At 41.7% G+C, this 13,587-nt stretch overlaps 1 protein-coding gene across 11 annotated transcripts in view; it reads left to right on the forward strand.

Annotated features, from left to right (window-relative positions):
- LOC102309359 (rho guanine nucleotide exchange factor 9) overlaps positions 1–13,587 on the forward strand; it is a 46,533-nt gene that overhangs the window by 7,839 nt on the left and 25,107 nt on the right. For 2 of the 11 annotated variants that reach the window (XM_042218469.1, XM_005916508.2), the window contains exon 1: positions 13,258–13,370. The exons of 7 other annotated variants lie outside the window; for them this stretch is intronic. In XM_042218469.1, the coding sequence (XP_042074403.1) occupies positions 13,362–13,370 (9 nt within the window). In that variant the 5' untranslated portion in view covers positions 13,258–13,361. Of the gene's footprint in view, positions 1–7,983; positions 13,371–13,587 lie in introns of those variants that run through there. 2 more of the 11 variants (XM_042218466.1, XM_042218468.1) reach the window with 2 other exon arrangements.

The following is a 13,587-nucleotide window of genomic DNA, read 5'->3' on the forward strand; positions in this document are numbered from 1 at the left end:
ATGTTTTAATCTCTCTGCACTCCCAAACTCACTGTTCCTTTCACTTCTGTGCATCATTCATTTATTGTAATAATTAAAGTGCTTTAATCTGAAGCGCATCTGAGTAGCTAATTTCCAATCCTCCGCTGAGATTTCAGGTTCCAAGTCTTTGTTCCATGTGTGTTCAGTTTTTCTAGGTCTCTAAAGGACTCGATATAAACTCGTAAAAGATGTTTTTTCCCCAGAAACAGTCTTTTGTCATCATTATTTCGACAAGTGTAGTGAGTGAATTATGTTTGTGTTTTTAAAAAGCTCAAAATAAAAAAAAAAGGCTTCTTTTCAGATCAGATGTATCCTTCAGGTCTTTAACATCACAGTTTGGATGAGACAGCTCTTAAGCCTTTTCATTGCTTTAGAGGGCCAAAATTTGAATGTAGAATCTGCATTTCCTGCGGTGTAAAACCGGTTAGACCACACTGTGACAGTCTCTTTGTTTTAAAGATTTTTCTTACATTATATCAGAATGGAGCTACATGTTTAAAAGTCAGCTTACCAGCCTGCTTTGGGGTAAATATGGAAACTTCAACGAATATTATTTATTTGTAGTATCAGAAAAGTTTTTTTTTTTTACTCAGAAATCACATAATTCAATGCTTTTAGTTGCAAAGGTATATTGCTACAAGTTGCATTTTCCACATCAGTCTCAAATTTCCAGTTATTTACAAGCAGTCAATGAGGACTGACTACAATATATGAATTACATTAAGGAGTCTCTTCTCATAGCAGTAATGCTGTCTGCTCAGCTGCTGAATTATGCTCCCCGGGCTTTCGGTCCTGGCATGTCTTCCCATTGAAATTTTGTAAGCTGTGCCTTTGAAGAAGTGACACTACTGCATTTATAGGCTTTGATTATAACTTTTTTCTCCTGCTGATCTAAATAGTGTTTGTGAAACACTGCGCACTGTTGCCATGACACTCACTGGCTCCAGTTCATCTTCTTGCTTCTATCTTTAGGCAGCCTTTTTAAGCGTGAGCTAAATAGAGAAAGTGTGTGGGTGAGAGAGAGAGAGGCAGAGAAAAAGGGGTGGGAGAGAAAAGAAGAGAGATGCTCCCTTTGTCGTGGTCCTCCCCTGGGGTAGGGAACATGGACACATAACACTGGCAGTGTCTTATGTGTGCGGTTGAGTGGTGAGAAAAGTTTATTTGGAGCAGGCTCAAACGCTGGGATCCAAATAAAATCAGTAACGATAGCTTTATTGTCATTATAGTTACTGTTTAACAAAATTTCATATGACTCCTTAAAAAGCAAAGGGGCGCATGGTGACTTAACCTGATAGTATATAGATGATTGATGGATGGATCTCTCCGGGTCTTCATTGTTAAAAAGCTCTTGTTTGTGATACAGCGTAATGTATATTATAGTCTTCCTGTTTGGATGACTGGTAGAGGCCGGAGGCACAGAGAAAGCATTCTCACTGCAGTGGATTAACTGCTAATGCTGACGCCTCTCTTCTCCCTTTCATTTAAATGGATTTCTCCCCCAGTCAACCTCCTCTCCTCGTCTCTCCTCTCCTCTCTTCTCCTCTCCTCTCCTCTCCTCTGACAAACTCTGGCAATAGGCGTCTTTAATTCCTATGCAGATGAGAGGACAGTTTCCTGTGTGTTACTAATGCTGTGCCTGAAGCTCTGCTGTCAGCTTGTCAGTGAAGGGGACTGTCTTATTAACAGCTTCATGCAGATTAAGAGTTTCAACAGAAATCTTCTGTGATTAAGTTTGGGCGAACCTAGGTCTGTCTGGACATAATCATATTATGCAATGCTATCTATTTATTATGAACGCATGACTCAGCAGGCAGTGGTTAGCTGGGCAAGAAATGGAGCAATGATAAAAAAGGACAACGTCCTTATGCATACACTTAAACACACGCGGGGAGTAACAGTGCACAAAATTTCTGTTCGCTAATTTAATCGGACACACTCGCAGATTTCGTTTGTATTTGCATCCTGGGTCTTTGGCCCCCATGTGATACACCCTCTTTGCAACCCTCTGATGCACACACACACTTCACATGCTCTTCTGATGTATTCAGTATTCATCTGTCAGGATGTATGAGTCATTGCATTGACAACTTCATTATTTGGTGTGGAATGAACAGCACCAGCTAGTGATATTTCTGTCAACCACACTATGAATGTGTAGCGTTTGTTTCACCCTGGGCTTTCTTTTAGAGTCCCGAGAGAGAAACCATGGGAATAGCTCCACCTCAAAATAACTGCACGTTTGTACAGTTTGCACTCAGAGCCAGTGGCGACCTAGAATCCTTTATCAGTGTTCATTCAGCATTGTTCCTCAGTCAAGGTGCTGTAACTTACCGCAGCCACCAGCTAATGCTGTTTTGTAGGACGCTGTAGAATCTGATAAATAGCAGTGCCACTGACTAAACCCGAGTAGATGGTTGTGTCAGAGCCTCCCCAGGCTGTTTCTTCTTAAGAATGATTTTCTGCCTGTCAGGTGTGTGCATGTTGTTGTTAATGGCGCATAAATGCCCATGTGACTGTGCTTACATGTATGGGTGTGTGTTTCTGCGTGTCAGCGAGTGAGGCAGAGAGGCTAAGGGCCTTTCTCTTATATAACTGAGGAGAGCGTTGCCTTCACTCTCTACAAAACCCATTTCCACTTTTCAGATGGCTGCACGTTCCCTGGGACTGGAAGAACAGTGCCTGCGTATTAATTCTCTGAGTCACTGGTGTATCCTGTTTTACAGTAGCTCCGCATTACACTCTGTATTTTGTCAGAGCATGCATGCCTGTGCAAGTACTGATTTGCGTTCATGCTTTCTTGAAAAACACTCCACTGTTCTATCTCTCAAGCTGTGATATGTTGTTGACAGTGTGGGACAATGGAGAAATACTGGTGGATGATTTCAGCAATATCACAACATGCAGTCATTTCACCTATGAGACCGTTTCAGACCTAAAGGACTTAGGGCTTGTTATCCAGCACCAGTTGTAGTTTCATGTGTACAAGTCTTCCCTGGCTGATTTTACCCACAGCCATCACTATCCACTGCTAGTGCTACTGTAGCACCTTGAAGGTGCACTGCATTGTCCTGTATAATATATAAAACCAATTAAACTAAGTTTGTGAGAGAGACTTGTAATGATGCCAGGTTTAGCAGAGAAAGCTGTAATTTGAATCGCCTATACAGAAATAGGTTAGAAAATACAAATGTCAATAAATAAAAAGTAGCTAACTTTCAATATGACGCATATTCATAAGGAATGTGTGTAAAATATATTTATTATATTTAACAATTTATTAAAAGAGCTAACCCTGGATGTATTCAGTTAATATTGATGGTCAGCTCTTTGAAACCCCTATGTTATCTGTTATTCTTTACTCTCTCTGTGCACATTTAGAGACAGTCGCTCTGATTTGAATTACTTTAACTAACTTACTCTGCTGAGTGTTTGGAGTCTGAATAAAGAAATAGCTCCGGCCCTGGTCACTTTATCCTGCATTAAAATAATGAGACAGAAGCTAACTGTCTGTACAGTGTTCTCCTAGTTAGAATGTATCCTGCAGGCCTCTGTGAAAGATGGGGTGTATTTTTCTGGCAGCTGCCACTTCTTGTGTACATTATTTAGCTTAACTTTCTGCCTTTGACCTCCCTGACTCCCAGCTACGCCACATGCGGCATCAGAGAAAACCCTCCATCACATCCACGTATTATGCAATCTCCTTGCTCCTTGTAGTTCTTCTTCTTCACCCCCCCCCGTCTCGATCCGCCTCCCTTTCTTCATGACCTCAGCGCTCGTCATCCCTTCCTCCATCACGTCCATCTCTGTTTTCTCCTCTGTTCACATCAAGTTTTCTTCCCCCCCACTTCTTTCTGTGCTTGCTTACCTTCTCCCCCCTCTTCCTCTATTCCTCCCTCCAGGCTTGTGAAAACACCTGCTTCCTGTGGCCTGTTGTGTGGATGTGAAAGCTTGTGTGTGTGAGCACAAGAGCACAAAGTTTTAGTGCGCATCCATGGCTGTGTGCAGTCGTATATTTTAGCTTTTCAATGGAAGATGGTTATCAGACAGCCTATTAGGTCTTTGATGGCAAGAGCTACCCTAACAAAACAAAAAAAAGAAATAAGGTGCTCAGCAACAGAGAACAAGCCAAACAAGCTTTCACCCAAATATGGTTTCACTGCAGAGTTTTGCATTTCAATCTGCTGTTCTGCTTTTGAACTCTTGTGGCGTGGAAGCAGTGAGAATGTAAAATCGTTTTCGCTCAGAGGACAGGTAGAGGTTTCTAACCATCCCTGCAGTTTGTAGCTAGTCGCACATCTATGGCATGCACTGTGTGATAGTAGATTAGAGTGAAAGCATGGACTCATCACTGCTAACTGCTGTCCCACAGACTATGTGAGAAATGTTTTACAGGAAAAATCTAAACATGGACGTTTTTTTTTACTCCTGAAAAGCCGTGCCCAACAAGCATCGCATGCAAATCATCCTGAGTTGGAAAAGTCAGGAAGAACAGGAAGGCACTTCTCTCTACATGCTTCCGGGGGGGTCTGGGCTGCAGGTGGCACCCAGTGGCTCTGATGAATGGTGACAATAACACATGCTTACTACACACACAGCCAGCACAGTCGAGTGTAGTGAAGCAATGCCAGTTTTTACAACCAACCTAGCAAAGGCCACTTGACTTTATCCCTCACACCTTAGCTGGGGTCTCTCCAGCGACGAGTCTGTGGGCTTCATGAAACCACACACTGACTCTCACGCTGAACAGAACCATAACTAAGAAACTGCGGTTACAACAGTGCTTCGTATTGGTTGCAATGTCTCAAAAGCTGCCTCACCATTACACACTTTGTTACGTTAAGTAAATATTTTAACAGAAACAGAGTTCTCCCCTCTATTAGAAGACATTTGAAAGCGGTCATTTAAATGCATGTTTTATCACTGAGATGATTCAGGGAGGCAGCTTAATGAGTGAAAGGGATATCAAGATGATAATTTAATGGCATCATTTAATGAAATAGTCACTTCTGTTATCTTCGTTAATCGTCTTTAAAGAAACATTTTTTCTGTTTGGGAAATTACACGTATTTCTCAAAGAAGAGAGATGAAACTATCGTTACAACTCACATAAATGTGAAGCTACAGCCAGCAGCTGTGTGGCTTACAGCAAACAGTGACAGCTTGAACAAGTGCTTTCAATCTCATTAGGATTTTTTCTTAATAGAGGTGCGGGAGGATAATGCTGAGATTCATTTGTTTATTGCATTTTTGAAGCTATCAATGCACAATTAAATTACTCTGTGTTATACGGTTATGACAGTAGCGTGGTAAGCTTCTGTCACAGAAGTGCGGAAAACAGGTGAGGCGTGCATCAAATGAGTTTCTAATTTTATATGTTTCAAAAATCTTCAAAGGCTTGCTTTCATTCCACAGAGAGACTTGATGTGGCATTCCCTAAGTTCAGCCTGTGTTTATTCAAAGACTTTCCGTCTTTAGTTCTGCTAGCGCTGCACAATGCTATGCAGTCTCACCAGGGACTGACCCAAAGACCACAGTCGCTGGACAGATTCAGTTTGTTTTGCAGTCTCAAGAACACACAGATACTGTATTGATTTGTCATTAAATAGCAATTCATTCTCGTGACTGTATCATGCATGAGCAGGACTATTTCTCTTGAAGCTATTAGGCTCTGGAGTGTTTTGATATCACTTTTGAAATATGTATCCGTGATTTTGTCTGCCCTACTTGGCATCTATCTTACTCTATTTCTCAAATCTCTCCGTGCGCTGACCCACTGACTCGACTTTACACTAAAAGCCAAATTGAGCTGAACGAATAAACAGCTGATGCCTGAACAATGGTGACAAAACTGCGTTCAGGAAAAGTCCAGCACTTTATTTTTAGGGCGCTTTTGTGGCTGAAAGGCCTGGGAGGAAGCAGGAAGTCAGTGTGGTTGCCGTGGGGATGGGAGGAGAAGAAAAGAATTGGAGCAGACAGAAGGGAAATGGGTGTGGTGGGCTTTGCCTCCTATTAACTAAATACCTACTGACCACAAACAGATTCATTTGCTAGCACTGAAACTTTGCAGTCTTTTTCAGAGAGAGGTCATAAGATAATGGCGGCTTTTAACTAATCCAAAAATGAAAAGTAAGAATTAAAGTAAGTCTCAAAAGAGCTGATCCCAGACCAGCGAATGAGCAGCACTTGTCTTAAACTGATATCATGTAGAATCCAGCTTTTACCCTGGGGCATAAATTACTGGTTAATGTTCTGTCATATGCAGGGTGTTTTTTCCACATTGTGCCAGCCTTGTTCAAGGACGGCAGTTTTTACTTAGCTTTATTCTAATATTATTTAACCACCAAGTTGACATATAAACATGCACTGCATTAGCTGCTGTTCATTGGACCGACGCGTTTACACAGCTACCATATTGTTCAGGGGCATCAGTATCCCCTAATGTATTCAGACCTGTAGGAAAAAAGTCTGTCTACCTATTTTAAGCAGTTTATCTCAAACAGCACATGTTTAGTATTAGATTTAATAAGCATTACACATGTTAGCAATTTACACTGTGACAGAAGAACAGCAGCAAAAGTGAAAGGGATGATTTACAAGATGGTATTGAGACCTGCTGTGATGTATGGTTTGGAGATGGTTGCACTGATAAAAAGAGAGGTGGCAGATCTGAATATGTTAAGATTTTCATTAGGAGTAAACGGACAAGAATATTAGAGAGACTGCTAAGGTTGAGTGGCTTTGAGACAAAGTTAAAGGGAAAAGGCTGAGATGGTTTAGACATGTGCAGAGGAGGGATAGTGGATATACTGCACAAAGGATGTTAAAGATGGAGTTGGCAGGCAGAAGGAAAAGAGGAAGACCTCAAAGAAGATTTGTGGATGTAGTTGAAGAATGACCTGCAGAGGGTTGGTGTGACAGAGGAGGACGGTAGGGTTAGGGTTAGATGAAGGCAGATGATCTGCTGCGGGAATCCCTAAAGGGATCAGCCGAAGGAAGAAGAAGCAATTCACAGGAAATTTGTAAAGATGCTTAGGAAATGTAAAAATGCTCCTTAATTGCATTGAGTTGTTTGTCAAGTCTTTGGGTGTGTAATGACAGCAACAGTTGACTGAAAAGTCATGTGACTCACTGTGTTTTTATCAAGGCTGCTGTCTACTAACTTCTGGGAACTTACACAGTAAATGAGTCTGTGTGAATGACGCTTTCTACATGCTGTTACAACTTGATCACTTGCATGCAAATGGATTGTCAACAGTGTGTCATGGACATAGTTTGGGACTCGTTAGCAACATAACACAATATTTTACAAAAACTTGTCACCATTGGAATTTTTTTTTTATTAAAACACAGTAAGCAGAAAAAACATTTTACAGTAATAATATCTTCAGAGAGTACAAAGTCACTGTGAACATGAACATCATGTTATAAGGTTGTATTGATCTCATTTTTTTTTGTTTTTTTGCCTGCCCCGTTTGGATCTTTAGCCATCAGAATTGTTGTCTGAAGGCCAAGAAAGATGCCAAGTGGATTTACTTTACCAAGTGGATCATCATGGCCTTGCCATATTGGTCCATTTGATTGACCTTTATTATAATTATGTATTTATTTTATTTTCGTTTTTTAAAGACGGGACAGACATGACTGGGGGATAGGACAGGGAGAAAGAATGAAAGAAAGAGAGGGAGAGAAAGAAAAATAGAGGGGAGAAGAGATGGTGAGAAAGGGGGGGAAAAAAACAAACAAAACACCTGGATCAACCGTATAGATTAAAAAACCAGAAGGAAAACAAAAACAAACAACAAAGAGCAGCATAATAAAAACAACACCATCACAATAAACTAGCTAACAATAGATAACAGTAGATACTTTTTTAATTTCACCTGTTGAGAATGAAAAAAGAAAACAAGCAGAAGAAAACGAGAGCAATAGAGTAAACAACATCACGATGATATATGGGAATATAACTGTAAATACTAAATATTAAACATTATTATTGATCTCATATTAAGATCTGCTGAGGTCTAGACAATGTTTTTTTTTTCTTGTCAATAAACCCATAGAATAGAAAAAGGGTGCACTTTCTTTTTCACAACTCGATATACAAATGAATCAGTAGTTATATTCAGACCTACTGAGGCTGGATTTCACCCATTTAAAAAAAAAGAATTCCCACGATTTACCTTTTATAAATTTCACTCATCTCTCCTTCAAGGTCATCTTCTGATTGCCCTTTGGACTGCTTTCCACACAGATGCTATTTTTAGATCACTCTGCTCTGTCCCCTTGCACTTGTGTCATTGGTATGCACAGTGGATCTTCCCGAGTATGTGAAAACAGCAACATTTCAACTTGAATTTGAACCCTGAATTGTGTTAGTGTGGCTTAAGTAACCTATGTTTTCAGTGCACAGAAAGACGATTGTCTCCCTCAGATGCTGCAGTCTGACCCTCTAGAACGAATTAATACTGTACAACCCTGTGAATACTTCATAAAAACCATAACCATGGTCCTGGTTTTGCTTCTAACCTTAGATGCAAATTTGAGGTTCACTGTAAAATTGCAAACCGTGCAGTGCAGGTAGTCGTGATGGGATCTAAATATAGCAGCAGTCCTGGAGAAAGTCCAGAGGTGCACGATAAGATCACCTTCGGAGTAGGATCGGATAAATACTGATCTGGTTTGGTTTTTAATGTCTGTAGGCAGAATCCCAGAACTTCCTAATCGTTACTCGGGTAAATATGAAAGGCAGTTATTTGTAGATTAGTAAAATAGACCTTTGTTTGTGTGAGCTGTTCTCTCATGGGTAAAACATGTCCCAGTGAAGTGGGGAGCCAGCAGCTGCTTCTGTGAAAGCGGTTCAGGGTCATTTTCACATGAGAGGATGAAGAGTGATGTCACTAAATTGACTGTCAGTTTGGTTTAGTGGTTGACAGTCCTGAAATTGGTGCAAGTCATACGACTGAGCTGCGTCTGTGCTCGTTCCCAAACTAATGCACATTCACTAAGTGTAATTTCAGACTCATTTAACGTAATTCTCTGCCAGTGGGAAATATTCTGCCGTTTATACCATCTTTTTTTTTTCTTCTGTATATGTATGAGTATATTAGCATTGGTGTCTGTGCAGATTTAGACTTTCAGATGTGACCTTTGTTGTCTAAATGTCAGGGAGATTGGAGAGGGAGCCCACAGAGGTAGGGCAGGCTTATGTAATCTCCTCACTCTGTGTTGCACACACACAAGCAGAGAGAAGGGGGGAAAAAGCTTGTTTGAGGACGGTTGTCATATCTCAGCTGTGATGCCTTGTATGGCTCTCTGTTCTCTGAAAGCCAAGCTTTCAGGAGCCATTGCTTTTATCAGCATGTATGTGCAGAAAGTGCCCTGGAAATTATTTATGGCTTTAAAAATACTGATATATTGCACTCCTTTGGTGTTATTCTCTTAAACTTATTCTGAGGTCTTTTGATTCATTCCAAAGCTCACAGCTCAATGTGAAGTTAGAGTGTAGTTTGGAAAGGGAGTGTGTATCCGTGTGTAGGATGGTTGACTAGGGAGATGGAACTGAAGTGATTCTCCTATGTTAATTTATTCACAATCACGTTGTGCTCCACTCATAATCTGCCAACAATCCCGCAGGCTGGGATGTGCTCATGTTCATCTAAGGTATCACTGTGAACATGAAAGCCAAAATTATGTGCATGCCAATGGCAAACACGTGCATCAGATCGGAGCTCGGGCCATTTTGTCCTGTCACTTTCGATAAACTTAAAACAACTCAACACTGAAAAACATTGCACTGCACACCAGACACTAGTCTCCTTTAGGTCTGAAAGGCTGCTCTGTAGTTGTAGTAGTTGTTCCTCTCTCTTTTTCAGAGGACTTCACCTGTTTCCTGCACAAACTTCTAGCAGTTAGAGTTGATTTTGATCCGCAGAAACTTAACAGAACAACCCCACAAGCACAGCCTCCTTTTCAACCATTCAATCAATATGCTCAAAATGCTCCAGTCACACTAAAAGATATCAAACCACAGCTGCACTTGTTTATGTTGGCCATGGGTGTAAAACGCTAACTAAGCTAGCAGTAACAGCAGTCTGTGTTTCACATATTTCTGTTGCAAATGTGACAGTTTAGAATATATTGCTACTGACTTTTAAATACTTTATTTCTACAGTGGGCTGCTGTTGAAATCCTCCTCATTTCCCAGTGACCGTAGAGTCAGAAAGTTGTTCTTGAGTTTTATTACTTATGCTTCACCGAATCACAACAGTAATCATCTCAAGGTACTTTACAGTGTAAGCTACAAAAATGACAGAAACGAGAAATGAGCAGGCATTTGGCAACAGTGGAGAGAAATAACTCCAGCAGAACCAGGATCAGGGAGGGAGGCCATCTGCCACGAGCGGTTGGGGGGGGCAAAAAGAAAAGCACAGAGATCACAAGTAACAAACAGGACAACACGCAAACAAGAGGAGAGAGAAGACACAGAGAAACGACATGCAGTTGTGGCATCTAAGCACATTTGGTGTCGAGGGGAGGGGATCGAAGGAGAAGTGATTTACAGGGAGCCGCTGAGCCAGTGTGGGCGGGAGATTTGTGATCTCCCTTTCTAGTGCCTGCACCTTCAGTTATTACTACTACAGAAACATAATTTAAGACTATGATGATGTCACATGGCCCATTAAGGCCTTTAAAATACACTTTGGGGTATAACTACAGTTGTTGTTTTTTAAAATATCCTTTATTTTTGGGAAACAGTTACTATGATCTGGTTCTTTTACAAGTGATGTATATTGTTTAGTTTTTCGCAACTCTAGCTGGGGATCTGAGGTCTACCAGCACTGTCAGGTTTGACATATCATGTCCATAAATCCATGTTTGCATAGATCATTGTCAAACAAAGCACATCAAATACCCAATCATTTGATGTCTAAGATATTAAAATGTAAAAACGTCCAATGGGTGATTTCTTTTAATTAGGCACCGCTTGGAACTGACATTTCCTCCGTGAGATCAGTTTCAGCCTTTTTATTGCAGCAGGCAACTGAAATAATTTTTCAAAAGTGGATACCAGTGCTGAAATTTACACGTTTGTCCCTCTGGAGCCATTAGTTTTATAAATCCCATTAGCTGCTTGAAGTTTCAAAGTTTTCCAACTGACCCATCACTTCTATCTAAGGAAACTGATTTATTACACAATTTCAACCACTGGATACATTTCACAGGTATTTCTCTTGATTTAAAATTTCTATGAAGTCAAATGTATAACTTAGAAACCTAAGCACCTAAGAGCTTCTTCTTTTCAAGTAAAATAAAATGATGGCAATGACACATACAGCATGTTCATTAACGTTCATGTAGTACCAGTTTTCCCCTTTTTTCCCCTCAAAGCACTTTTTACACTGCAGGCTGCATCCACAGATACATTTTCAATGCTAACACACATCAGGGGATTCTTGGGGTTCGGTTTCTTGCCCACGGTCACTTCAGCATATAGATCCAGGAGCTGGGGATTGACTCACCAATCTTCTGAAAACTATGCAACCCACTCTAAATCCTGGGCCCCCATGAACAGGATATCTGTTCATGGGGGCAGATATCCTGTGAGAAATTTGCCACCGGTGAGGAGTGCAAGGGTCCACCCAAGAGACGTGACAAACCCCATAGAAATAGTGAGATTACTGAAGACTTGTACATGGTTAAACGTGTATGATTTAACAATAAAGTCATTCAGAAAAAATCTAGTTTAGTGGAAAAAAATTTACTTTGTTGCAACTTAATTGATTAATACTACATTTATGGAGGCATCTTCCATTTTAAAAAAGCAGCAACAGCAACAGGTAACATTAAAACTGTACAGAAATTGAAAAAAATAAATAATTGCAAGGAAATGGTGGTCTTAATTTTATCTCTGCCCTCTATGGAGAGTAGTGTCAGTGTCCTTTTATGTAAGGAACTCTTTCTTTATGGATGCACTTCCTTTGTTTTTGGAGCACTTTATTAGATACTAGAGCAAAGGTAAGTCTGCATCAGGCAGAATTAATGTAGCATAGATGTGGCTTGGATTTTGAACTGCATATGCAAAAAAGGTTGCACTGCAAATAAAAGAAATAACTTTTAAGGTTAGCTCCACAGAGTACATCTAGTCCAAGTTCTCCAGTTAAGTGCACGCTGAACCGGTCTTCACACGAACTTAGAACTTAAAACTTGAGGTTGATCTCTTGAGGTTCATCCACTCCAGCAGGACTGAATTGGACACCTTTAATCCCCGAGAAACCGTTGCATGTCCGAGAGATGGCACCTTTAAACGGTCTTCTTGCATCAGTGAGGTGCGCCCGGTGCACCAGTGGTAATGCAGAAAGTGCATGTATTTGAATATCAAACCAGCTCCTGTCGATGAATCTGCTGCCACTGATAAATTGGCAGACATTATGCCAATAAAATTATAAGATGGTGATCACTTTGAGAAACATGCATCATTACTCTGACATTTATTCTCCTTCATGCCGGGGTTGTTAATGGTAAATGATAAATCACCACGGCACCACCACGATATTTTTAGATAGGGTGGGAGATGAATGAGGTTATGATTCTGGTCTCAGTGGTCGATGTAGTCAGCGAGGGGCTGGCTGTGCCCCTCCCCCGGCTGTAGGTGATGGCTGACGCCGGTAGTCTAGCGGCAGAGAGCTGATCACTATTAACACAGGACCGCCTCTCAGGCTCACAGCCGTTCTCCCTGGTCCCCCACTCACCGGAAGGCAGCTCAGCAGCTGCGAACAGCCTGCGCACAGCCTCCCTCTTGTGTGCTCTGAGAATCTATTGGCCTGAGAGACGGTCGGGTTGAGGGAAGAGGCGAAACACCGGCAGGTGTTGACTAGCGGGGAGAAATCGCGGTGCAGACTGATGACGATGATGATGGTGAGGATGATGCATCTCTTCCCGTTATCTTTATGAATCGCATCGCGCTGTGTGGAGAGAAGTAGGGGCATCTTTTCGTCATTTCTTGCCTAACTGTAATGGAGGATTTCTGGTTGCTTTGAGGCTGCGTGTCTAAGTGTGGAGAGCTGAATACCGCCCGTAACTGAGAGCACAGCTCAGCATCGGCCCGCAGCGCTGCGCCATGGCCTTGGACGTCCAGACTTGCGCGGTGTTTACGGTGATCGCGGTTCTGGTGCTTGTGAACGTGCTGTTGATGTTCATCCTCGGTACTCGTTAAATGGATCTGCGCTTGGGGCCCGGTTCGCAGCGCAGCGCACTTTCACACAGGAGAGGAGAGAACAGCAGTGCGCGTTGGTCGAGAGCGGGGACACCCGGCGCTCCATCACGGCTACGCGTTGAAATGAATGACGTTGGTACAACATAATGTATTTCTGTTTCTTCCCACCACCCTACCACCACCCCCCCACCCTCTCCCTCCTTCCAATCCTTCGTTATGTTTTGTGTCCTCCTCCCCCCCGTTTGTGATAGCTAGTGTTGTCTGGTGGTGGTCGTAGTTGTGCGGATACAGATCTGTGATGCGCTTACCTTTTTCTGTGGTGACTGGAAATTCATTTTCCCCGCATAATAGTA

This window comes from Haplochromis burtoni, unplaced genomic scaffold (genome assembly GCF_018398535.1).
Source record: "Haplochromis burtoni strain Fernald_Lab_line unplaced genomic scaffold, NCSU_Asbu1 Contig_19, whole genome shotgun sequence".
NCBI lineage: Eukaryota > Metazoa > Chordata > Actinopteri > Cichliformes > Cichlidae > Haplochromis > Haplochromis burtoni.